This window comes from Fringilla coelebs, assembly GCF_963513975.1.
Source record: "Fringilla coelebs genome assembly, chromosome: 1".
Classification (NCBI taxonomy): domain Eukaryota; kingdom Metazoa; phylum Chordata; class Aves; order Passeriformes; family Fringillidae; genus Fringilla; species Fringilla coelebs.
The window spans coordinates 77,122,714-77,150,322 of record NC_140028.1 but is presented as its reverse complement, the minus strand read 5'-3'; the positions used below and the strand labels follow the sequence as shown (position 1 = coordinate 77,150,322).

Sequence of the window (27,609 nt, the reverse complement as noted above, 5' to 3'; positions counted from 1 at the left end):
TCAATCCTCCTGTGTTTTCTGAGAGAAATTAATCTTCCTTAAAGAGTTAATTCAGTCATTGTCAATATAAACTGAGTTTTCCAAAAGGATATCAAAGATAAAGTTGCAGTCCTGTTTATTCTTAGAATGTGCATGCTGCAGAGAAATGAAAATCACTAGTCAATACTTGGCTGCTCATAACAAAAAAACCCTGTAAATTAATGGATATCTGAGTTAAAATTTATTAAATGTATATTTCTTTATGAATTGACTTGAGTAGCAACTTAGCTGTTTTTTCTTGAGTAGTAATAGATTTACCAGGCTATGGTAAATTTTCATGTCTTTAGAACTTTTTATCTTTGCATTCAGGTAAGGGAAACAGAGAACGTGAAAGTCACAAAAGCCTTATACTGTAAGAGTTCAGAAAATTAATTAATTGTCCTTGAGTATGCAAAGGAGAAATCAAACAAATATATAAAGTATATATAAAACCTGAACATTTTTTCTTATACACCATCAGTCAAATTTATTTTAGATTTCATCTAAAAATTTCCCACTGATAGTGACAAGCCACATATATTGAGTTCCTCATATGTCTTTCCTAACATATTACTTTGCCGCTCCTTCAGGTGGCAGGAAATACCATTTTAAACTTGGATGAAGAGTTTTTGTTAGATAGACTGTCATGTCCACATAGAATGATACTGGTATCAGTGGAATTCTGCCAAGCCATAAGGGAAATAAAAATTCTGGTTCTAAAAATAAATTCCACGCATATGCAACTTCTTTTACTGATTTGACTGTGTTTTTAAACTGTTGGAAACAGACAGACTACATCTGCTCTCTTACATTGAGTAAGTGTTTTCCTGTAAGAAGTTGCTTTTATTCAGTTGAGGATAAAAGAGATGCCCAAAAGAATTTTAATGTCCCTGTCGCTGTCTATGACACTTTTTTATTTAAGATGTGAAGTCATTTTAATTCAGGATACATCAGTCTCTACCTTTCTCAGAACTTAGAATTTACTGATTAAGAACAAAAGGTGACAAAATCCAGACACTACATTATCATGAAAGTAGAATCTGAGGCTCATTCTAAACCCTGAGCTATTTCCAAAACCAGTATCTTTTCCAATATTCTGTTGCAGAGAAAAATTGAAACCATCCTGCTTCATTTATATCCTTCTACATACAAGGTATGACAGTGGCTGCCAGAATATCAGAGAATATCATCCCTTTCCAGTAACATGAAGAAATGTTTAAGTTAAACAGAAAAGATGTTGTTAAGTTGCTAGCAGGCTAAACTGGAGAACAGAATGTCTCTGAGATTTTTTTTTTCCTTCCAACAGCCACTCAACTATGAAAAAAAGAAATCATATACACTTAATATAGAAGGAGCAAATACTCACCTGGATTTCCGCTTTTCGCACTTGGGACCGTTCAAAGATGTAACGATGTTGAAGGTCATCGTTGGCGATGTGGACGAACCCCCACTCTTCACTATGCCTTCCTATGTCATGGAAGTTTACGAAAATGCAAAGATTGGGACTCCTGTTGGCACAGTAACAGCACATGATCCTGATGCTGCAAACAGTTTAGTGAGGTATAGTAAATCCAAATTATAGGGATTAATTATTCGATCCTGATATTGAATTTCACAAGCTTAATGGTTAATGAGATCTGGAATGTAGGAAGACGGTTTATTTTAGTACCTAAAGGGAAACATAGGTCGGAACAGTGTGATGATCAGTCTGTACAGATTAGATTTAGTAACATAACCTTAGCTTTTATTTGGTATGCACTATAATTCCCATCATTGGTCTGAGCAAAGGACTGATTTTCCAGTGGTGTACTACTGTAAATCTTTAAAATATCATAGCACTGTTTTCCCCCCATCTGTCTTCATTGTGCTGGCCTAAATCTGCACACTTGCTGCACTGTAGTTGTCCCAGGTGCTTGTGCAAGACAGCAGCAGGTTTAGATACATCAGCTTTAGATACATTTTAGAGACAAGCAGGATCATTTTTGGCAAAACTTTGGTTGAGGATGAGCCCAATGTTTTGTAACATGCTTCAGCTTCAGTAGAACATCAAAAGAATCAAATATGTGCAATAATGAATTTTGTGGAACAATATATGAACTTTATGTGTCAAAGGTGGCAGTAGAGCTAAAAAGTTTCCAAAAAATATCCACAAAAATATTTTTGATGCTTTTCCTTTCCATGGCATAATGATATAGCCTTTGGAAAAATAATTTTATTATGTCCTTGGAAAGTTTTTCTTCAGCTAGTTAGGAATATTTAGTCTCTTGACTGAGTTGAAATCTGCTGCATATGTGTAATAGTAATGTGAAACAATCTTTTCAGAGCAATGAAGACATCAGATTTTTATGGTTCTTTTGTGATAATAGTCTAAGATTCAAAATGTTTTGTGTCAGAGAATCAATATATACAATTTCTTAGTGGCAAGTTATTGCCTTTGAAAAATTTCCACTATGGTATTTGTGCCTAAATTGTAACATACATTATAAAATTTTACTAAAAATAGCTGCCAAATTCCTGTAGCTCTAATACGGTGATTCTGAAGCTATTAACACAGACCAATTACTGTCATGGAAATTTGGAGTAGGAAGGGCAAGTGCATATTTGACTTGCTGGTCCATAATTCAGCTGTCTGTTGCCCATAACAATTTTGTCTAGAAAGAGATAAATCTGGCAAAAGGGAAGCAGCAGCAGTTTTTACAAAGCCTGGGTAGGTCGGAAGTAGATTTTCTAGGTGAAACAGGCAGTAATCTGAAGATAGAGGGATCAGAAGGAAAAAGAGTTTCAAATATTGAGCTTGTTGTATTTGCTTTTTTTTCCCCCTCAAACCTGAATTTGTAAGCAGGGATTGAGGACAGAATACAAAGTATCCATGTTATTCATATAATTGAGGGAAAAAATTGTTCTTACTTTTGTCTATCATGTTTTTACCTTAATTGGCACATATTTTTGAATTGTTCCTTCCATATCTCTATGTCTCAATGGAGAAAAATATATAGTGCTAATATGACATACCAAACCAGGAAGATCTTAAGGAAGCCAGTTCTCACTCAGTTACATGTTGATGGGGTTTGGCAAGGGCAGTGGCAGCTCAGATATCCTTGGCATTATATTGTGACCAGGTCCACCCCCTAGCCAGGCTTTATCTGTCTTGGTGGAGCAGACAGTGAATGTCATTTTTGAGAGCGGGGTTTTTTTATGAAGGTGCTGATTCTCTGAGGCCTGAACCAGCATCTTGCTGTGTGGGACTCTAAACAGACACCAGGCTGGGTTGGTGTGCCCTCAAGTTTTCCTTGAGCTTCCTGCTGCGGGAACAGAAAACGCTGCTCTGAGAATGGACAGCTCCAATCCCCCTTCCCTTACCTCAACTTCACACAGAAACACTGATGTCGTACAGAAGGGCTTTGCACTGTTTCAAGGTCTGGCTACAGCTTGCGAAACTATGGGTTGCAAGAGGTGTGACCTGAGAAGTGGGACAGACGGCATGGGCTGAGCTGCTGCTACACTTGGAGGCAGGGTCCTGCCCCGTGCTCCACTCGAGAGTGATGAGCAAAGGAGCCACTCAGAGGGGGCTATATTTCTCAGGAGTGCTCATGCAGTGCCTTATGGCCTTTTGTGCTGCAGGATATGTCTCCACTGTTTGTCTGAAACCCTGGTGGGTCTGAAAGCCAGTCAGAAGTAACGAGGTCATGTCTCTTCTTTTTTCCCCACAATTCCTAGCTAATTGAAAATGAAAATAGTGATTATAAAACTGTAATTAGAAAGATTCAGTGTAACTTTCATAGAAAGCACAGACCACAATCTCCAGGGAAAATAGGTACAGATAGGATTTGACCTGCTGATCTCTGTGCAGCAGGGGAGTAGCAGAACAGCACTTATCCAAATGGCTCAGATAGATCTCCAAATACTGTGAGGCTACAGGGCAAGATACAGAGCAGCGATTTGCTTATCAGTCTTTCCTAATCCACTTGTGCATCTTTTCCACTTTGTGAGGACACTTGCTGCTGTATATGAGATTGATGAAGCATTTAGGCACACACAGTTGAAACCATATCACTTTGCTATTCATCTGCTAAAGGAGATACAGTGCTGTGATTTGTTCGCTGCCCGATTAAGTAACAGTTAATTTGATGGCAGGAGTAATTCTTGTATAGAGAATAATGGTTGGAAATGTATTTAAGGTAATTAACAGTGCTGAAATCTTTTTAAGTTATTTGAACTGAACACAAAAATAAATAGCATCATCTACTGCTATCAATAGAGGGAGACAAAGTGGGTTTTGTCCTTATTTCCTCACTGCAATTTCTTCACAGTGATTTCATCCTGTTCCTGAGCTGAGTAGTCTTCAGAAGGCACTGACATTTTGCCAGTGCTTGTACTAGTGCTTTAGTCTTTAAATCCCAGCAGAACTGTAATAACAAATGTAGCTAATAGAGGTGAGGTCTTTTTATTCAGTACTTATCTGATTTGCCATTTGGACTGTTCAAAAGGATTTTTCTTTTCAAGTTGCTTGATGTTTTTTTCTTTAAAAAGACAGAAATGCATTTTCAGGGAAACTTTTTAAAATGCTCTGTTTTAGAATAAATTATTATTCTACTGAAATATGAAAAGCAAGATATAATAGAAAGCATAAGAAATAAATATAGTAAAACTTCATCATGTATTAGTTTCAAATATAAAAGGGTTTTAAGTAGTTTGAAAATCACTTAAAAATTTACCTAAAAAATTATTTTCTAAATCAACAGAAAACATCTTTATTTGTCATTCATTCACAGGTACTACTGCCCTGTTGGAACATTTATGAGAAACTAATCCCCTTTCATTGCTTTTTGTCAAGTATTCTGCTTCCATACTCATATCTTTTTTTGCTTGAAAAGGTCAGCGTTAAGTCACGTCTTATAATAATATCTGATGTGCAAGTGGATCTTGAAAAGTATCTTCCCACACAACACGGAAGAAAGCATGACTATTAAATGCTTTAATTACAATTTTTTTTTAGTCCATTATTCATTTTAAATCTCTGTATATCTACTTAGAAATTATCTTTTTTTCTTTTTGAAATCATACACAGAAGACCTGCATGGAGATTAGGGGTGCAAACAGCTTTTAATTGGCAAGGCACCCAGCTGTTAGTGCTGCCTCAGGGCAGGGCAGCGCCTCTTGAAACCCTGACATCCTCCTGTAGGTAGTGATCCATGCCTGGTGAGTCCACCCAGGCACTGCTCATACTCCACATGATCCTTGGAGCTTTCCAACCGCCTCTGGTCTGTTGCCAGTGGAATGTTTTTTGGAAACATAATGCCTCAGCTGTTCCCCAAGCCACCTCCAAGGCAGTGATTCAGAAAAGAGCTAAGACATAGTTTTAAGACCATGACACTTTCTGCAGTTCTGATGTAATAGTGAAAGTTGTTCCATGACACAGACCAGCCCTCCCACAATAACTTCCCAGTTTGATAATGGGCTATGAAGAACTGAAAGCCTTATACACTTAAGTGTAGTGTTAGAGAAAAAAGACATCCCATTAAAGATATATGGCAACATCAGATCACTCCTTTGAGTGCTACTTTGTCATGCAGTGATACAGAAGGTAAATCACTGGTTTGAGCATTAATGATAGGACCTCTGCCCCCTCTAGTAATTTTTTTTACACCCACTTACTATGTTTAACTTAGGTTGCTTACATTTCTGGGAAAAATTTTTCATTTTCTGGTATCTAACGGAAAATTTCTGGTGAATGGGGTACAGGTCCGGTACTGATCAGGATTCTACTGCCTGTGATAGTAGAGTCAAAAAGATAAGGAAGATAAGCATCTTCCCTTTTCAGAAGGTCTACAATTGCTTGGCTAAAAGCAACTTTGGTTTTTTGGGGGGTTTTTTTTTGGTCCTTGGAAGATTGATTTGTTACACTATTATTTTGAAATTCAAGTAAATTTTCTGTTGGACCCCCATCCAGGTGGCAATATGTCTTGCTAAAATGTATTTTATTCACAAGGATTGATCAGCTATAGGAACAGAAGTCTGAGAAAAAAACCTGTTGCTTTGGTTTTGGTTTGGGTTTTATTTATTTTTTTTTTAATTTTGTGCTAAAATTAATTTAAATTTTTTAAAAATTTATTTTGTACTAAAAATTTACTTTTAATTTTGTGCTAAGTTGGTGAAGAATAATAGTACAATCTCAGCTATGATCCTGCTTCCCACTTTTCTAAGGGTCTTATGTTGTTGCCTTAAAATGGATGATATATCATAATGGATTTAATACATGGATATACTAATGAGTACAAAAACTTGCTTTCCAACACCACATCTGGTATGTAGAGGCTCTAATAAATTCATACTTCCCTTGTCCTACTTTGATTTAAATTGACAAACTTCTCTTTCCTTCTTTCAGAAAAAAAATAATAAATTATTCAATTACAGGTGCATATAATTATAACAATCAATGTGGTGTAGGAATTTTGTCTTCAATTCCTCCATTAGGTAGAGAAACTTATTTTAACTTTGGCTTCATTGATTGTAAAAGATATTAATCTTTTAGATTCACCTGAAGGTGAATAATTTTTGTCATCAGCCTTTAGAAAGTATTCTTAATTTTCAGTAAACAGTATTTTAAGAGGCATGCTTATACATAGATGAAAGAACATAATCCATAAGTTTTATGCTTTCCTATTATTATTTCTCAAAGTCTTAAAGACATAAAGTATTGCTAAAAAATCAGGTTTTAGACTTCTTTTCTAATGTAAAGTTTAAATTTGCTAGAGGTAGAATAAAACTTCAATTTGTGATTCAAATTGAAGGGAGGTGCAAGACAACTGCATGAAAGGATTAAAGGGAGGGACTGAAAATTAAATTATATTTTTAAGGTTCCCCTCCATCACCCCCATTCTCTGAGATCAATTCAGTCTCTGTGCTCTCAGTAGAGAGAAGGGATAAGGCTGTTCCCCTTCTGGAAATACAGAAGTCCCTTCTCCTAGTTATTTTAATTTGCCTTACTTGCTCTTTGAATGTCATGTAGGAGGAATAAAGTGAGTTTGTTTCCTGCTGTTCTGTGTACAGCAGGACACATCCTGCTTGACCTGTCTAGTGGCCTTGATGGAGTCACCGTATCAGTGGGCAAGGGAAAGGTTACAGATGTCATTTATCTGGACTTCTGTAAAGCCTTTGACACAATCCCCCACAACATAATTTTATCTAAATTGGGAAGAGATGGATTGGGTGAGAGGACTGTTAGACTGTTTGGGGTGACATAATTACGGCTTCCAGTACCTGAAGAGAGCCTACACAAGAGATGGGGAGGGACAATTTACAAAAGCATGTAGTGACAGGACAAAAGGAATGGCTTCTAACTGAAAGAGCTTAGATATTAACAAAAATTCTCCACTGTGAGCATGGTAAGATATTGAAAAGGGTTGCCCAGAGAAGTTGTGGATGCCACATACTTGGAAATATATAAGGCCTGGTTGAATGGGGCTCTGAGCAATCTGGTCTAGGAGAAGATCTCACTGCCCATGTCAGAGAGGTCAGAACTAGGTGATATCCATGGCTGGTCCCTTCCAACCCAGGCTATGAATAAATGAGTTTTGGACTCTTTCTTGGCTGTACTTAGGGTAGCTTGCTGAGATCAGTGCTATCATGTAGAGTGACCATCCCTCCTTCATATGCCTGTGGGAGAACATGTGAGATTTTCCAGATTCTGCCAGGCCTGCACTGGAGAAGACAAAGGCAGAAATCTGCCCTCCTCAAAGGAGACCTCAAAGCACAACACCATCATAATCCTCCAGTATTCTCTCTAAACCTGTCAGTAAACTGAGACAGAAGAAGAACACCCTACTTTGAATGGCTGGAGAGAGATGGCAATTTTTCTTCAATTTCTTCACTAATTCTCCATCTCTCTTCACAGCAAGAAAACATTTTAAAACCTTTCTTTATAGTGTTGAGGTGAGAGGTCTCTTTCTACTTCGTCCCCTGAGGCCTCTAATTAGTTTTGATACTCTCAGATTATGTGTCCTAGGTCTTCCAGTAACATGCATGTCCATGTCCTCGAGCAGGAACTGGTAAGATGTTCTGACAGCTCTTCTGACTAGGAAAAATCTAGTTTAGGATAGTGGTCAGAATCCCACATCAACCAGAACGACCTCCATCTCTCCCTGATGGAGGAGAGAGGAAACACTCTCCGATCAACTTTTTGACCAAGAAAGACAGATTTTTCATGCCAGAACATCATCTTTATGTTTCTATAATTTTTACTGACTTCAGAATGTCTCAAGCACTAACAGTCTTTTATGGTTTTAGAATCAGCCTTCATGTCTGAACATCTCTAGAGTATAGTCATTTTGAAAGGGTCATGCAACTCCAATAAATAGGCGTAAATCTATCAGTCTTGGTTTTATTTGCTTTAGTGTATAATATATAGAGAAAAAAAAGCTAGTATGTCAGTAGAGTACCATTCTTTTGGCTGGTAGGTACAAAAATAGGCACAGCTGTAGAAGTAGCTGTAGCTGTAGTTAGCTTGTAGGGGAAAAGAAGTTTTTCTCATGTAACACTGACTGCACCTTATTGCTTATCAGCATCTGAATGTTAATCTCTTTGAATAACAAGCAACTCGGATATAATAAGATCTAGTTCTGCCATCAACACATCTACCTGAAATGTTTTTGGACAGTCATAACCCTATGAAGAAATTCATAAAGTCATGAAAAGAAGACAAACCTTTATCTTGCCTTGAATTCTGAATTATGCTTTGAAGGGTGTGGCCTGTTCTTAGCCTACACTGACTGTCAAAATTAGCTGGAAAAATGATCACTGATTAACACATGCAGACAGAAACTGCCAGCTAGAAATGATGAGTGTCTAGAAAGAACTAGACATTTATTTCATTCAAATGAACAGTGCTTCAAATTTCCTGTGTTCAAGGTGAGCAGTGTGCTAGAGGATGGGAATAAGGACTGGAGCAGGAAGCTGACTTCTTCATGAAATTCAAACCTGCAGGGGCTGCCTCTCAGGGACTTTCCTGAGAGACAGTGTTTCACTGCTGTGAATTTCCCTGTGTCCCCAGGGATCCTGCAACTCACATCTCTAGGACTAGGACATGGAACACTGCCACTCTGGCAGAGCTGATATTTCAGCATGAGAGGTGGGCCAGGAGCCCTGTATGGAAACCACAAGGTGCTGCTGATCAGCTGGTGGATGTCAGCTGGCAGCCAGCACCAGAGAGATGTCAGCGGGAACAGCATATTGAATCAGCTTCCTTTAAATGCTGTGAGAGGAACAGTATCTTTCTTAAAGTTATGCTATGTCAGTTTGAAAAGAAAGCAAAGGAACAGTAAACAGAGGGGATACCTTCTCCAAGCTATCTTCAAATGTACTCAATTTTCACACCTGGAAAGCTCAGTTGAAGGCTGTAGTTCTCAGTAGCAGCCTTCTGCCAAGGAGCTCTGGTACATCGACCGTCTCCTTAATGTACCAGACATGCTGCAGGGAGAAAATTGGTTACCTGCTGATTGGCATGACTTCTGACTCATACTTCACAATTGCTTTTCTCTCCTGGCTGAATTTGTTTGAACTATGGGGAAATAAATTGGCCCTGGAATGGATGTATTGTAGTGCAAGACAGTCACGGCAACAGAATGTCTCCCCACCACCTCATTTGGCTTCAAGGCCTTGCTGCTGCTTCCCAGGCTCATGAGTGCTGCTGTCAGGAGGCAGAGAGAAGATAAAAGGCACACATTCAAGTTATGTCCCAGCATGGGCCATTTCTTGTTGTTCACCAGCTGGTCAAACACAGAGGGTGTCAGCTGGTTGGTTCTCTCTGGCCTTTGTCATGGTATACCTCCTTTTCTCATTCCATGCAGTTGCTTACTCTTCCTTTTCTAAGACATTTTAGAAAATGAAATAAAAATTTCTGTACTTTATCTCTTTCTGGTAAAATTTCTTGCTTAAATCTTTAACTGAACAGGTTTTCTTACAATAGCACTTGACTTTAATTGATAAGTCTTTAAAGATATAATTGGTTGGACAAGGTTCTGTTCCATTCCCATGGACTTTCTTTTAGTAATTCTTTGTAAGCAGCTTCACTTGTTATTTGAGAACTGGCTATTTGCTTATATCTCAAAAGTTCAAGGAAGTACTGTGATCCTTGAATTCACATCTGGCTGAAATTTGTCTTTGGAAGTTTATTATCAATATGAGATTGGCAGCCAAGGTAGAAATATGTAACGGATCTCATTTTTGCAGTTGATAAATAGGGTAATAAATGAAAATAACACAATGAAAAGATAAGCTAAAGATTTGATTTTAAAAAAGAAAGAAACAATTTAAAATCTCAAAAATATTTTAAAAGTTCAAACTCTCGGTTCATCCTTAAACCACAGTAACTAGGGAGAGCCATTCCAGAACAGTAACAGCCTATGCCAGGCGTCTATCCAGGATAGACTGATGTTAATACTAAGACAATAATTTAGGTAGAGAGATTCTGAAAATGCTTATGCCTTTTAGCTTCAGAAGCCCTCCAAAAAGATTTGGAGTTCATTAACATTTCTAAACTACTTTAGGACACTTGAAATTCTTCTCCATTTTAAACAGTCTGCATTATTGGAGTCTGACAGGTTGAATACTGAAATCAGATTTGTATGTTCCATAGAGACCTTCTGCTGAAGGGTCATCATTCATATGTATTTCTCTTTATATCCTAATTAATGCAAATGCTTTTAGTTTTCAACAAAAATGGGGGAATATCTGTCATCCCTGACTCACTGCTTCACTAAAAGGCAGGAAGTGAGGAATGAAGCCAGAAGAGCCAGTGGCTTGCTTTGGTCAGAAGGATACGGATGAAACTGGGAATGCACCTTCATTCACTGAGATTGCCTAATAAAAACGTGGCACATGTTGCATTTCCCAGTGTAAGCAGTATTCAGTTTTGGTATATAATTTCTTTCAGATTATTTTCAGATAGTGTGACTATTAAGTTTTCTATATTCATGATTCTTTTTAATGAAGTTTATTTCAGATTGGTTTCTGTTGCTGGTTTGCATGTAAACAGTTTTTGGAGAGCTGTTTATCTAGGCATGTCTTGTTATTAAGTCTCTTTATTAACATGTGTCATGCAGCTCTGATGTACAGATTTAATGTGCAGTGGTAATAAGCATGCCAAGTCACGTGGCATTGTCATGAGTAAATGTCTATAAATAAATATCTATCTCAAATGGATATTTTAAATTGATTTCTGAATTAATGCATTCTAAGTGAGCAGAAACCATCAACTGGGTTAAGGTAAAAAATCTCTTTTGAAATCACTCATTGAAATTCAAAACTTGCACTATATCTTTTTGTGGTCTAGAAAAAGGATCGAAAAGCAGATCAGTAGATGTGGAGGGAAGGGTAGGAGCAGAAGGGAGAGACTGTCTGTTTCCACTATTATCCAGATGAAAGTAATTTTTTTAATCAGCTGAAGTAAATTCAAAAGCTTAAGTAAAGCATCCTTGGCTCTAAAATGTGCTCTATTTATGGATATATCTGGTCTCTATTCTCAACATGTAGAAAAATGAGTGACTAATATTTATAAAGGTCTAAATTGTTCAGCACTTTGTAAAAACATTGAAACTTGTTCTAAATGACAAAAATTAGTTGCTCTACCAAGAGAGTTCTCAACCAAAATATTTTTAAAGCAGTGGGAAGCAGAACTAGCATTCCTAGGTTTTCTACTGTGTGGGAATATCTTCTGTAACTTGTTTTACTGACACAATAATGAAAGTTGGGGAACAGAAGTGCAAATACCTGCTTTAGATGTGATGAACAAAACAGTTTTAAGGAAGAATATGGAGTAGTGGAGGAGAACTGAATATCTTAATCATGGGAAAACCTAAGAAAGTACCACTCCCTTATTCATTAATTGATGAAGAAAAGAATTTTTAATCTGTGAATATTTCAAACTGTATGTAAAAGTTAGCACATGAAAGGGAAGTGCTACTGTGGAAAAATTCCAAAAAAAAAATCATTAGCATAATTGGATGTAAAAGTGTTAGTACAGTAAGTTGCTGCAGGATTATTTTGTTTTCATTAATGACACAGAAAATACAATTGAAGTTATTCATCCAATCCTAAATTCTTTAAATGGAGATTTGAGATTCTGTGGAACACACTTAAATAACTGATTTAGGAAAAAAAAGGTTCACATTAAAAAAAAAAGAAAAAAGACCATCTTTTACAATATGTCTATGAAAATTAATTTTTAGATGATCACAATTCATCAGAAAGTCAAACATCAGCTTTTCTACACAAGCTTCATTTTGGGGACAGATATTTTTCTTTTTTTTCCTGCACTTTGCTCAGAAGAAGAGGTAACGTTTTGTCATAAGTCGTATACACACAACAGCAACTGAACATTCATATTGCTTTAAGTTTTTTTCTCATTGAAGCCCAATATGAAATTCTATTTTTAAGCTACTGTCTACAAAAAATACATAGCCTTATTTTTATGGCTCTGTGGATGGCACAGTAATGACTAACAGAATAGTCACTGTAGTCAGTGCCTGATGTTGATAATAAGCAAAGAGTGTCCAGAGTAATTAATGTTTGTAGGATGAGACTCTCTTTAGCTGCTGAAAATACTTAAGGCATGGCAAGAAAATCTAGAGTTCCAAAAGGTAAGTTAGCATGCTGTAAGGCAGATGTAAATACTTGCAGGTAGGAGAGATGGGTTCTCTCCAATAAGGAAGATCTACCCTAAGTCACCAAATCCTATCTGGCTTTTCTGCTGAGTCTCCAATCCTTTGGCCAGCTAAGGTGACTCACTCAGATTTCTGCTTTCCCTTCTAAGTGCTTTTTTTATTTTAATTTTTCACATCATCTCTGCCTTTAATATATAATTCAATTAAATACTTGTTTGTTTTCTTGCTTTTTGTTTACACAGCTGGTATTAATAAGTACATTGTGAGAGAAATATGTGCTTGGCAACTTTTATGTGTGCCACTTTTTATTAGCAAGGAATTACATTCTGGTGATGTAAAAATAAGAGCAATTGGATGGGACAAATAAATCATTATGACCTTTATATGCCTTCCATATATTAAATATGTATGGAATTTCACTGAATGAAATCAGGGATGATGAATTATCAGGAAAAGTAGTTATGATATTTAAAATAAAATTTTTTCCTTTTTTTAAATTATTTTTTTCTGGAGTTAGTCAGGAAGGCTTGTAAAGGTTGGGCAATTGCTTCATTTGTTAAAAGCCATTGTAAATAATTCCAGCTTTGAGAAAAGTCTTGTCAATCTCTTCTCTTTCCCTCTGCTTCCGTTACCCACTTCAAGGCTTTTAGTTTCCCTGCCAGGCAAAATGCCCAGAAGCCAAGGGAGCAAAGCAGGGAAGTTTAGTTTTGTTTCTAGGGTATTGTCAATGGCTGCTCTGGGAGCCAGATGTTTCTGATTCTCTGTAATGGTGATGTTCCAAATGGCTTATGTGTCACTTTGTCATCGAGTTAATGTCAGAGAGGCGTGCTTTGAGACAGGAACCAAGGCTGATCACACTGGCTTGCAGTGACAGGCAAAAAAGCCGAATAATAATATCCTAGTTTCTGCTTTCTTTTCTGCTTTTCCATTTCATGATTTTTAGTCAAAATACATGTGTATCTTACCTTTGACAGGGTTGTATGCTGCTGTGCAAAATGCTACCTGTTAGCAATTTATATCTTTGTGACTCACAGTGGAAATATTGTTATGTATCAAAAGAGAAAAAAGATTATGAAAAAGATTAAATACGGTGTTACTCCAAGTTATAGATTTTTTTCACATTGCTTTTTTAAATGCCTGTGATTTTAAAAGCTTGAAAGTAATACTTATATAACTTTCTTTTACTTTGGATTATATATACTGAAACAAATATATATTTATTTTTATATTTCTTCATAGATATTTCATTGATCATAACACAGAAGAAGATAGGTATTTCACCATTGATGCTAGTACTGGAACCATTAAGACTGCCAAGATCTTTGACAGAGAGGAGATACCTTGGTACAACATCACAGTGGCTGCTTCTGAGATAGGTAAATAATTTATTTGGCACATGGTATGAAAAATAAAAATTAGGAAGGAAAAAAATCGCTCTCAGATTTTGAGAAGGACTACCTTAATATGTTATGTTCTTTTTAACACCGGTGGATTTTTAACTAATCCAGACAAAGGAGAGTTTTCTGTGTGTTTGTGAATACTCTAACTCCAGAGAGCAATTAAACAAAATCACATGCGTATGTGAGCCCACCTGTGTGAATTTGCCAAATTTCTCTGCATGGGACAGAAGGCTGCCAAATTACCCAGCAACATTTCTCAGCTTGTCCCATTTGTGTTTCACAATTCATTTGTCTTAGAAGTTAACACTATTTAGTACTGTCTGAGAAATTAATTTTTCCTTCTTGTATCAACTATCAACTATTTTAGAGAATTGCATGCCAATTGTATGCCCATGTTAATTTATGTTTCACAGATGCCTAGTAGTTTCTGATTATGTTTCTGGGCTTTTAATAGGAAAATTACCAAGATATAATACTTCCCTGTGCATTTGAAAGTCCTCTAACTTTGATGAATCTCCATTGCCTCAGATAAGCCCTGCAATGATCAAAAGCCATCTGGCTGAGGAGTCTGAGACAAATACTTCTTCTTGAGGCAAGGAGAGTTTAAAGAACTTTTCAGTTTAGCTTTTTTATTGCAGGGTCTTTATTTTTCCATGGTCAACGTTTTAAATTTAAAAAACTCAAAAAGGCAAATGAAGAAAGAAAAAGTGCCATTCTGGATTGATAGATTCAATCCTCCTAAGCGCTGTTCATGATACCATATTTCAGTGGCAGTGATTTTGATCAAAACTGTGAAATGCTTTCATGTGTATTCTTTTTTTCTCTTTTTTTTTTTTTTTTTTTTGCAGTTATTAAATGCAAGTTTTCAAGTTTTACCTCTAACAGGTTCCACTGACATTATTGAGCCTGGTCTGCTTTCATCTGTTTCATCTCTTGGTTAAAATTTAATCTGTTCTGCCACTACAGCACTAGCACATGCTACAAAATAAACAGCATGAATGTATTTCATAAAGACAACTAATTATTTCCTATTATTGTACCTACATTCACAAATAAATTGACATTTTGAGCTAAGTACTTTCCTAAAGTAAATAATAGGATCTAGAATTTTATGATTAACTCCCTGAAAAAGTAAACACTAACACTCCTGTGTGCTTGATAGTGTTGACATATATAGAATGTTCTTTCGCTTCAGCATAAAACTGAATTCAGCATGAAATAAAATATAATTAAAGTCTAATCATAACAGAGGCATCTTGTTAATTAAAAAAAAAAAGATTTAAAACTGGAACACTGAAAAAAAAGTATTCATGAGTCATTTTTTGGAAACCATTGAAATTTAATTATTTTCCAGAAAGAAATCTCAATAGCATAAAACCTAAACATAGCTTTCTCCGCATTATTTGTTTCACATAAACAAAAGCATGCTGGTACATGTATCATGCTGAGGGTAGTATGAAGAAGGAGGATTATGTTTATAACTAAAACAGAATGGAATAAATTATAAGAATTATACTCCTTTTTTTCCTTTTTTTTCCTTTTTTTTTTTTTTTTAATTTTAGGTGCTCTGATTAAAAGTCTCTGTTTCAGGTGCAATTTGTTACAGGAAAACACAAATCTGATTTTTTGTCCCTTGCACTGCCTTTGTTACTGTTAAAGCTGGGTTTGAAAAAATAAGTAAATCTCTAGCATCAGTTGGAGAACAATTCATTCATGAAATAAGGAATATATAGTAGTGAGGAAGAGATTGATGACAGACAGACTGACAGGTAGCTAAATGACAGCCTTTCCTTGGGTCTACTTCCTCAACAATTTTGTTTTTTGCAATAATTTGGAAATTATGACACTGTTCTCTTCCAAATCCATTGTAAACCTTATAATGAATTTATGGTGGAGCAAGGAGCATGTGTTGTGTATGGCCAAAGCTCTTCCTTTAGGTGATATCTATCCCATATCTAGTCTTATGGTTTTTGCTTTTAAGTTCAGGCACAAAGTATCGCAAAACTAAGACTAAAGCTGAAATATCAGTCAAAGGCTATGAAAAGAGTGTTATTTAGCTGTAGGGGTAGTATTCCTCAAATTTATCTGACACAGCAGATAGCATTTGCTTGGCCAAGAACACAGCAGAACCTGCAAGGCCTATAGAGATTGTATTCTTTCAATGACAAGAGGTGCTCTGTGGGTATGAAGTGTTGATTGTAGTTAGTTTCTTGAAGTGTTTTCTTCTCTTCACTTTGTGCTATATTTCACTGATAGAATTTGGTTTCCGCCTATCATCCTTTTGGCCACTATTTGTAACCGGGCTTATTTTACAGAAATTAAATTTAGAATCGACATTACATTTCTACCCCCAATTGTGTGATAACTTCACGCTTCAACCTTATTCTTTCTCAACCTTTCACAAGATATTTACTTTCACTTTTCATCTCTGTATGTGATATATACTGTCTGCATTGGTCAAATGTCCTCTCTGAAATCCGAGGAAGCCCTACCACTTTGCTCTGTGGGAGTAATGCTGATGTAATAATCTGCAGGCTTTTTTCTGTTTGTGCTCTTACACCATTACTATAAAAATTAACGGGCAATCCTTTTCTTTCTTTAACATGCATTGTTCTTAAACAGCAGCATTTTCATGTCCAGAAGAATTCACTTGGATTGTTTCAGTACTGGTGCTTCCTGAAACCTCTTTGTAGTATTAGGAAATAAGATGATAAAGTAATACTATCGTTTATGTTGAAGGATCTAGTGACTAAATCTGAGGCAGGGGGAAGGAGCGTCACACCAACAGTAGTACTAATACTTTAAAGTACAGATTCACATAGAATTATTGCCATTTAATTGACTTCTTAGAATTCGTTGAAAAAATTACAAAATTCTATTTGAAAGAGGGAGAAGATATAATTTGCTTGATTCTAGTAAAGGTTTTTAAACAAGTCTTTGACAAGAGTAATGAGAATAGAAAAGTACAGAGCAAATGCACAATGTTTTATAACACATGAAAGACTGATTTAGAGGAAAAAATTCAGTCATAGCATAATAATACCAAGAATACAGTCTGTCCCTCTGGAAGTGGAAACACTTAAAGCTGAGCTATTTTAAGGACTAGCATAGAATCTGTCAATTAGAATTCATTATAATGATAGCACTCAATGATAGGACGCGAAGTGATTCAAATTCCAAAATTACCTCCCTAGCTGGTAAGAATTAAAGAAGATTGAGAGACATTCATGTAAGAACAAGACACACAGGCGAGTGGGCTAGATAGCTGAAGGGTGAAGTAGATGGAAACCTGTTTGGAAGGGCATGTTCAAAGGGCTGTAACGAGCAGCCCAGACAGCAGGTAGAGTCCAATCACTAGGAAGTACTCCAAGTGGCTCATGCAGGATGCAATAGTCTCTTCATTAATGATGTGGTATGTGGAACAGAGTGCTTTCTCAACCACTGTCACTCTCTTTGCAAATGACACAAAACTGGAATAATGGCTGATACATCAGACTGTCATGTTGACAAGCAGAAAGATCTCAATAGGCTAGAGAAATGGCTGAACAGGAAAGAGGAGAGATTTAATAACAGGAAAATTAAATCATGAAGAGAGATTTAATAAGAGGAAATGCAAAGTCAAGCACTTGGAGAGGAATAATCCTATGCACCAGTTCACATGCAGGGCAAACTGGCAGCTTTTGAAAGAAGGATATGGTGGAGATCCTGGTGGATAAAGCTGGGCATGAGCCAGTGATGTGCTCTTGTGGAAAAAGAGGCAAACATCATTCTTTTCTGGGTGAGAAAACCTGCTGTAGGCAGGCTGAGAGAGGTGATCCTTCCCCTCTATATGGCCTTGGTGAGGCCACATGAGGAATGCTCCCAGACCTGGGCTCCTCAGTACAAAAAGGACACGGACATACTGGATTAAGTCCAGTGCAGAGCATGAAATCATGAAGACTGGAGTATCTTTCATATGAGGAGAGGCGGAAAAAGCTCAGATTGTTCAGCCTGGAGATGTGAAGGCTCAGAAGGAGCTTATCAATGTGTTTAAATAATTGTTAGGGGAGTCTAAGAGGTGACTAAAGATGATCAACATCAGGAAAGACTCATCTGAGTAGTATCTGGTAAAATGACAGGAGGCAACGTGCATAAATTGAAGCACAGAAAATTCTATTTAAACCAAATAAGAAATATGGTTTTACAATAAGATTGATCAAAAATTGGAGCAGGTCACATTGAGAGGTTGTGGATTCTCTGTCTTGGAGACATTCAGAACCCAACTGGACATGGCCCAGTGCAAGGTAGACTCTAGATGCAGCTTTAAGCAAAGGAGTTGGACTTGCAGATCTATGGAGGCACCTTCAAAATCAATGATTCTGTGATTGTTTGATACTGGGAACTGTGTTTTTAATATGGAGAAGAAAATAAAAGAAGAAAACTGAGCAAACCAGCTTCTTGATACGTTTTTCAGGTGATGTTAATATCAAAAGGTTATTGGAGTTCATAAAATGCTGACATTTAGATGGATAATAGTGCTTCTAATTAGAAATGTGATTTTAAAAAGCAAGTTAAGTGATTATATTTTGAAGATTTTAAAGGTACCTTTTAACTGGGAATTTGTCACATATTTCTCTTATGCAGCTGGTTATTACATCAGTGTCTAGAATGGATTTCTGGATTTATTAGACCATCAGCAGTTTGGGGATCAAGTTATGGTGCTCCTGATTGTCTCCAAAATGCTCTGCAGTGGCTGAAAATGGAAAATCAAACCATTTTCCACTGTTTGCTTAAACAACCAACTTGAATGCAATAGGTGTAAAAACTTGTGATTGAAGGGACAATAAAGAGTTCCTAATTTGTAAAGCTGTGGAGAGGCTGCATAGAAGAGGAGAACTGAAATAATGGTGTTTCATGCCAGGTTCTGTCAGATCGCCCAGACTTGATGAAATCCAATCAAGAGTCAGCAAAAAATTACCACATTAAAAGAACCTGTATTTATAGAGCTTTGACACTGTAATGGATTAGAAATCAAACTACTGAAGAGACATCATTATGCAGTCGATTTTACAGAAAAAAACCACCATAAATCTCCTGGAAAAAAAAACAAACAAACAAATATAGTTGTCTTTGTTTATACATCTTCTGTATTTACTTTGCCATGCGTATTCTTTATGAACTTCAGGGGGAAAAATGCCAAGGTGTTGAGTTAGGGCAGTACTTCATTGACAAACTATGCAATACCCTTTGCTCTATGGAAAGGATACAGGGAAAAAGTAATTGCAAAAAACTACTCAAAGAAATAACTTTTAAACACATTTAAATAGAATGTCAACAAACCCTGATCAGAATTTAAATATGTGAAAAGTTGGGATAACTCACCAGAATAAAAGCTTGGAACAGACATTTTACAAGACTTAGAGTAAAAACTATTAAAGTGTCTTTTCTAATTGTAACATAAGTAGTTTTTTTTAATAACTCTTGGTAAAAACAATAACAGAAACATACAGTCACATAATTCAGAGGAAGACAGGTTCCACAGAGACACCTAATAATATGCAGCAGTGAAATATAAACTCCCTTGCGTTGCTAAATAATGGAAGTCCTATAATTACAACAAATAAACAGATAAAGTGTATAGTTATAGTGAGGTGTGGTTATATCTGTTCTTTAGAAACACAGGGATATTGCTACCCATATTACCATCATTAAACAGCAAGGTTATGAGAAGAATTTGACAGTTCTTTTTCCCATTTTATATTTGCAGAAAAGAAATTACTAAGATTTGGGTAGGATATTAAAATATATTACTCCTTCTCATATGGAGAAGGATAACTGAAGCTAGAGGGGAGATATAAAGTATACATAGTATTTCTGTTCATACTATTATGAGGCAAGCTGATTTATTTTACAAAAAGTGAAATCAAAAGACAAAAATACACAATTGTTTTTTGTTTATTTTGAAACACATGAAAGAAACATATGCACTGCCTGAAGGAAATAAGTCTTTGGAGGAATGCCTTCCTGTCATACAACACTAAAAAAAAAAAAAAAAAAAAGAAAAAAAGTAAATTTATTTTCTCATTTTTAATTTTTCTGCATAACCAAGAATGACTCTAATAGCTTGTGTCAAATAATCAGTTTTTAGAAAATGTTTCCTTTACAATATTTTTAAGAAAATAATCTAAATCAGAACAAAATGCTATTGCAGTTTTATAAACTCCTAACCATTTGTATCTGGTGGACAGCAGGATGATTGTTTAATACCAGTGAGTTTGTTGCTAGATTCCTGCCTCAGTTTTTCTTTGAAATGAATTTTTTCTTGCAATAAATATAAGATGTCCTCATAGTGATTTTTATTGTCAGGTTGGTTTTTTTTCAAAACTGGTAATTTTTTGTAGCAGTAGAGAATGGACTTAAAGAATGAAATTCACTTTTTTTTTTTTTTTAACTCTCATTAGAGGGAAATACTGTGTTTTGTATTGTTTTTTTTATATATATGATTATCTCTATAGGTACAATAGAGGAACAGAAAGAAAATTGTTACCATAAACCCTGACTTCACCAAGGCAAAAAAAAAATCCCTTTCATTCTTTATCTTTGACCTCACTTGCATTCTGCCTTCTACTTTAGTCCCAGAAAGAGTTTTGGTATTGGCAACATTTTTTTTTTTTCCCAGAAAATAGAATCTGCCACAAAACTATTTCCCTAAATCTGAAAGAGATTAAAGTAGATTTTAAAAACAAAACTACTGGGTTTTGAGACTGTATTGGTCATGGTGTAGTGACAATGACCAATTGTCTCTACACCAATTGTCACTACTATCTGCTACTTTTTTACTGGTGAGAGCTGGGCACAGTACTGGTACCTGGTCCAAACTTACCAATGATACACAGTTTACTTTCAAGCTTGTCAAGCTGCCTACTGATGCATCACAGCAATATGACCTTATCGCATCATAAAATCATTAAGGGTGGAAAAGACTTCTAGGATCATTGAATCCAACCATTTAGCCAGGAGAAGAGGAGGCTTGGGGAAAATGCTATTGCTCTCTACCACTGCCTGAGAGGAGGTTCAGCAAGGTGGGGGTTGGCATCTTCTACCAAGTAACACGTGAGAGGACAAGAGGAAATGGTTTAAAGTTGTACCAGGGAAGATTCCATCTTGATATTAGGAAAAGTTTCTTCAGTGACAGAGTAGCCAGGTGCTGGAACAAACTGCCCAGAGAAGTGGTGGAATAACGGTTGCTGGAAGTTTTCAAAAATCGTGTGGATGTAGCAGCATCTGCTGTTCTTTTGAATGTGCTTACCAATGCAATACAGAAAGCCTAGAAAAAAGCTATTTAAAAAAATCTAACACTTGTTGAAAAGCAGTTAGTTCTCCAGCCTGCTCAAGGAATTATGCTTCTAATTCCAATTTCAATGCTTATTCCCTGTTTACATTGGCTTAGTCGTTGGCTTCTAGGCATGCTGGATTTTCTTCTCCTGTTTCTTTGGGAGAAGCAGTGATGAAGATATTCCTGCATTATCATCTGAAAGTGGGCTAGGGCATGGCTCTTTTTAGCTACCAAGGAGGGGCTCAAGAGAAGGGATAGAATTTGGAATCATATGGCATTTACTTCCCTTTTGTAACTTTGTGACAGAAATGTCAAAATGGTAATTTCTGGCCACAGAACCAATATGCTTTGTGGTGCCCTGTTCTAATCAGGCAACACCAACACAGTTTATGAGAATTTTGCTTGAATTACAGATATAGAAGGTTTCCAGCCTGAAAACTCTAAATGGTTTTGGTCTACTACAGTGCTATGATTATTACTATTGCTTCTGAAGTTGCTGTTGCTATCACTACTACTGTGATACAAGGGAAGTGAGCAGTGCCTTCAGCTTTATATTTATCAGTTAAAAGTTAAATTGTGCTACAAGAGAAAAATAAAAGCATTTGCTATCCATCTTCGGGTAGCATTATTTAGAAGTAACCACTTACTTAAAATTAAGACTGGAACATTAAACTTATTCTTAGATTCTGCATAATTTTCTCCTTGCCAGAAAATTTAGTTTATCACATATACATCATCCTGAATTAAACCCAGTATTTTATTGATATTGCCACTGTCACTTGCATGTTGGATGTTTTTTCATCACTTAGGCTTTTTTCTGGTAATATATTTTATCCTTCCTTGATCTATGTTTATTCTTTTAATGTGTTTAAACTAATCTTTATTAGAGGAATGTGATGAGACATTTGTACTTCTCTTTAAGAAGTAATGGTATAGAGAGCTAGCTGAATTTCCTAAGTATTGGTTTGCATTGTAAGGTTTTGAAAAGATGTCAAATGGGCTTATATAGTAAACACTATGAACCAGTCTACAGCTAACTTACTTACTAAAAAAAAAGAATTAAAAACCAAGAAAACAAAACAAACAAAAAGCAAATAAACCCACAAAAGATTGTTGATGTCAGGACTTCTATTCTGAAAGTCATTCAGGTAGAATATTTTTTTATGAAGTCTATGGGAATTTTGTTAGCATGAAAAGAAACTCTCAGACATCAGTAATTGTATTAAAAATCTTTCTTCCTAAATAGGGGTTTAAAAGTTTGCCCACAGAAACTAATAGAAGAGAAGATTCAAGACTTCACAAGGCTTTGGCTGTTAATTGGGTCTTCTATGTATTTAGAGTGGACTTGCGAAAGGAAACTCTGAATATGAGGATCTGGATAATGAAATTTATTTACTTTACAGATGTTTAGTATTCTGGAAGAAGAACTATTTATTCTGGGAAAAGTCTTGAGCATAAGAAGGCAAGTCCCTAGCATAGGTGGGTCAGAGCAGTGTTTCTGCTTCAGTTGCCCCTTAAAACAGAGAGCATTCATTTCGAAAAATATACTCTTGAGGCATAATGCTAATAGGACACAGAATATTTTGTGATGCACAGGCCTGAATGTATGTCAGCAATGATTATCTTAAAACTGGAAATCTGCCATACTGCTGCAAGAAATTTGTCTTATTAAGAAAAATGTACTATTAAAAGTGCCAGTTATTAGATTGGTTTGGAGATTGCGGGTGAATAGTATTCTTGAGAAAGACTGGAGTATAGGTTGATTCTCAAAATCAAAACTTAAAAAAAGAAAAAGAAAATAAACGCATTTCCTTCAATTCCTTCTCATTCTCTTCCCCCATTATAAATTGTTCTGTTGCCTTGCATGCAAATTTAGGTTGTATGCACACTGTTCAAGACTGTTTTGATAAGTGGTGTTAATACTGAACCATTAGCATTTTGCAGTGAGTATCCTGTCAGTATGGAAATTTGCCTGCAAATGTCAGTGATTCCATGAGGTACCGGCTTCCAGAGAGTTACTAATATTACCTTGTGCATAAAGAGCTCTTTCAAACTGATGAGGTATTTATAAATTCTTCATACTGTAAAACAGCTGCAAAAGAAATAAAGGTAAACTTTCTGAATCTCCATAAAATATCTCTGTAAAACTACTGCAAATCTAACTGACTGAGTAAGATTGCTCTGGGTAGTAGTGACAGACATACAAGAGGACACATTCAAGGTGGGACAAAGAGGTCTGCAGCACTGTACTGAAACAAAAATATTTAACTCCTTTTGTCAGGCACTGGACTAAAATCTTTGATCTTCCCCAGTAAGTATACTCCAGGCTTACAGAGCTGTCCTTTATCTGTGGTACCCACTACTCTGTGCTCTCTCTGTTTTTTTCTGCATCCTCTTGGATGTTTTATTCCCTCTCATACCTTTGAAGATGGCCCTCCTTGGAGCTGGAAATTGGACCAGTGACTTCCAGAAGCCCCTTTCAACTAAGATTTTTCAGTGATCCTATGATTATCTGATAATCACAACTTCTGTTGCCTTCTTGCTAAAACTCTTCCCGGTTTTCTGTAATGTTAAAATGTTCAAATTCTTCATTATAGTTTATGAATCTTGTAAAAAATTAATTTATTAAGCTTTAACCCTTTACAGTAATCCCTGCTCTCTAGCTCCTTATTAAGTTTTATGTACTCTCTCTTTGTGTGCATTGTGTCCTTCCTTTCATGTTGACCACTTTCTAGTTCACACACCTCACAAATTATGTTCAAGAACCTCCCAACAAAGCCTCAAAATCAAAGTTTCTTTGAGCCATAGATACCATATTCTGTAATTGTAATTGCAAGATTTTTTAATTTTATTGTCTGATTGCATTAACAGAGGACCTTACCTAAAAGAGTTGTAAGCTACATTTAAGTGAGCACTAAGGAATGTTAAATCTATACTGCCTGTGCTGTTCTGCACAATCTTTTGACCTACCTCCAGGAAAGGAACAAGCATCTTTTTGTATTACTACTCATACTGCAAATGTTCTCCTGGAGAGAAGATTGCTTCCTTCAGAAAAAACAGCAAAGATAGATAAATGGCTCCCTTCTCCCAAATACTTAGTGGACAGTCAAGTGTAATTCTTCCCTCACTTATATATCCCCAGCATTTAAACTTTCCTCAAAGTTTTCTACTAAAGGTGTTTTTTAGATGGCAATAGAGAGCCTCATTCTTGCATAAAAACAGTGGAGATAGTCCAGTTTGTCTTTTGGTTCACCTCTTACAAAGATATTTATAGATTTGGGGTAAAGATGAAAAAAACAGTAAAGGAAAGATTCAGCAAGATAATGGCATTTGCAAGCCTATAAATGTCTTCTGAGCATGTTCTTCTAATTTCTAATGCTAATGGTAATTTGGAATAGCATTCCTCTGTTAGTTTAGTCTTCTGTTGACTTTTTTATCTTTCTATTAAGTTTCAAAAGTATTGTGTGAACATATACAGGTTAGTTAAAAAGAGGATGTGAAAAATCTGAAGGAACTTCTAAGACCTAGATCCTTTGGCTAGTATACCATGTGAGAAAAGAAAAAGAGAAATCTCTCCATTTGTCAAAAAACTTCAGCATTCTCAAATATTTCTTCACTGGTTGTTTTAAAGCCAAGTATGTGTCTAGTCAATGCTTTCCAGAATTCTGAGCAGAGATCATTAAAGGTGTGATAAATATAAGGCATTTTATAAATGACCATTTTTAACAGAAACATGGCAGGGATTAACTATGATCAAAATAACCATGTTGAATGAAGTTTCACCAATGAATGAAGCTTGGACTACTAACATTTCTATTTTTTGATTTTTTCCTTCTCATGACCACATATTTGAACTTTTAAAACGTCAATCTATAATACCCCATTCTTCCATTTTATTCCATTTGAAAGATTGACTTTACTGTCTTCTACTGATAGTTGCATTTAGCTGGTGAATGTAAGATGAAGTTTGTCATCTGATGGATTGATACTTCTATGGACTCAGAAAGCATGTAGTAGATAAGCATAAAAAGTTTAAATACATCATTCTTCCAACAAAATAAAATTATCTTTGTACTTAGAAGTAAGAACAAGGGTGTTACAGACTGAAAGAATTTGTGGGGGTGGTTTTTCCCATTTTCTCATGGAGTGTATTCTTGTAGAAAGGATTCTATTTATTGTGTTTTTTTGAGGGTGTAATCTTTCTGAGGGTGAGCTGTCATGAAAGTACAGATCATAGCCTCAGGCACTGGTATTTAAATATTGTTTTCTTGTGCAAAAACCAGGCTCACTTCTGCTAAACTTTCTTTCTTTTCTTCTGCTAAAGCTACACTTCCTAACAACTGTGTGAAATGCCATAGTAACTTGTAAGAAACCAAAACTCAATCTTGGGAAAAGTTTATATATGCCTATTTTTTTTTAAATTATATTTGCATTTTACTTTCTAAACCCTTTGAAGAACTGGGAAAAAGAAAAATGCTTTAATATTTTTGCATTAGATTTAATTCAACACTGTGATGACAGTTTAACATTCATAACCAAGAAATTGACCATTTTTTTATCATACAGTGTGACAATATAAGTCCAGCAGCTTCCTCCCACTTCATTTCCAGAGTAGCTTATACTTGATTTAAGTGACTTAAGACTCATGCCATACTTCCCACTCATTTTAATTGCTATTTTTTCAAAACAGCTAATGAAGCACAGCAAAGATGTTTTATTATGTTGTTACCTAAATTTCTGTAGCTGCATCCAGTTTTCATCTAGTTATTGTGTTAATAAACCACTTTTAAATTGAGGATGACATGCAATGGTGAGTATTTTAAAAGGCTTAATACCATCCTGTGTGTTTTGCAGACAATCCTGAGCTAGTGAGCCATGTTCCAGTTGGTGTTAGAATCCTGGATGTCAATGACAATCCTCCCGAGCTTGCCAGAGATTATGATGTAGTCGTCTGTGAAAATACAAAGCCTGGTCAGGTAACTCTCACAGCTATATTTCTTCCAGTGATAAAGAACAATTGCTTTGTTAATGTCACGTATGTCAGAAGTTTGGAACGTCTCATAACTTTTTCTGATTTCACTTTAGCATTTTGTACTTGATTGAAATTTTAATTGCATGAGGCAAAAGGGAGAAAATTTTGGCATTTGTTCAATATCTCTTTCTTGTTGCTGCAAAAAAAATACTCAAGCTATCTTCTGTAAAGACAGGTAAAACTTTAATCCTGTCAGATAAGGGATAGAATTTTATAAGCCACCATCCTGAACAAAGTGAATGCAGCAGATTTAAAATCTCTCATTCAAGTGCCACATAGTAGCAATGTTTAAAATGCAGCTCGCTGAAGTGGCTGGTGAGCATGGCTCCCATCCTCACTCTTTGCTTGTTTGCTGCCCTTGCCTATAAAGGGTCGTTACACAAAAGATCTTGAATGGGGTTTTCACAACTATGAGGATGGGAATGGCCAGAACTGCAACTGAATAGCTGAATAGCATACTCCAGCCACTGCTCCACTGCAATGATTGATGCATATCATTGCAACCCAGGGTTTGACAGTTTTGCAAAGTGCTTTTCCTTTTCTGCATAGCCTGAGTTTTGCTCACAGCACTGTGCTTGCTTTGCACTATTCCACAGGTTATGTGTTTCAATTATGAGCTCATATCTTTCCTGAGGAATATATTAATAGTAATAACATTATTTTCATCAAATCCTTAAAAAGAGTGTACACAAATGCACAGTGACATGTTTCTGTTTTTAAAGCTGAGATTATAAAAATGCTATACATCATCTGACTGCAGCCTGATCAAAGTTATCTTCACCAGTAGCCAAAAACTAGCACCTAAAGCACAATATAAGAAAAGAGCTAGTGTGCATGATACTTACCACAAATTCTTCCCTGGTATCAGATAATTTGCAGTTCATTTCCTGATCTAAATGTGGTTTGTGTATTTTTTAATAATCCTTTAATAACCATCTCATATGAACCTGTAAAACTTTTACAAAAAACCATAAATTTTTCATATCTGCTACCTCATGCACCTAGAATTTTGGAGTTTAATTGCATGCTTCAATGAGACCTAACTTTTTTCTTTTTTTTTTAAATCTTTCCATACTGTCTTCATTCAATATTTACCAGTTCTCTTGGGAGAGAAAGAGGGAGTGCAGTTGATCTCTCTTTATTATTGCTGCGACATGCATAAATCTCTAGCACATTGTCCCTTAG

At 35.9% G+C, this 27,609-nt stretch overlaps 1 protein-coding gene across 1 annotated transcript in view; it reads left to right on the top strand.

Moving 5' to 3' along the window:
• The window catches only part of CDH18 (cadherin 18), a gene marked incomplete at both ends in the record, with an annotated part of 156,867 nt that overhangs the window by 111,250 nt on the left and 18,008 nt on the right, over positions 1 to 27,609 (top strand). Inside the window, 3 exons of the mRNA XM_084216973.1 lie at positions 1,325 to 1,578; positions 13,917 to 14,053; positions 26,247 to 26,368. Of these exons, the coding sequence (XP_084073099.1) occupies positions 1,325 to 1,578; positions 13,917 to 14,053; positions 26,247 to 26,368 (513 nt within the window). The remainder of the gene's footprint in view (positions 1 to 1,324; positions 1,579 to 13,916; positions 14,054 to 26,246; positions 26,369 to 27,609) is intronic.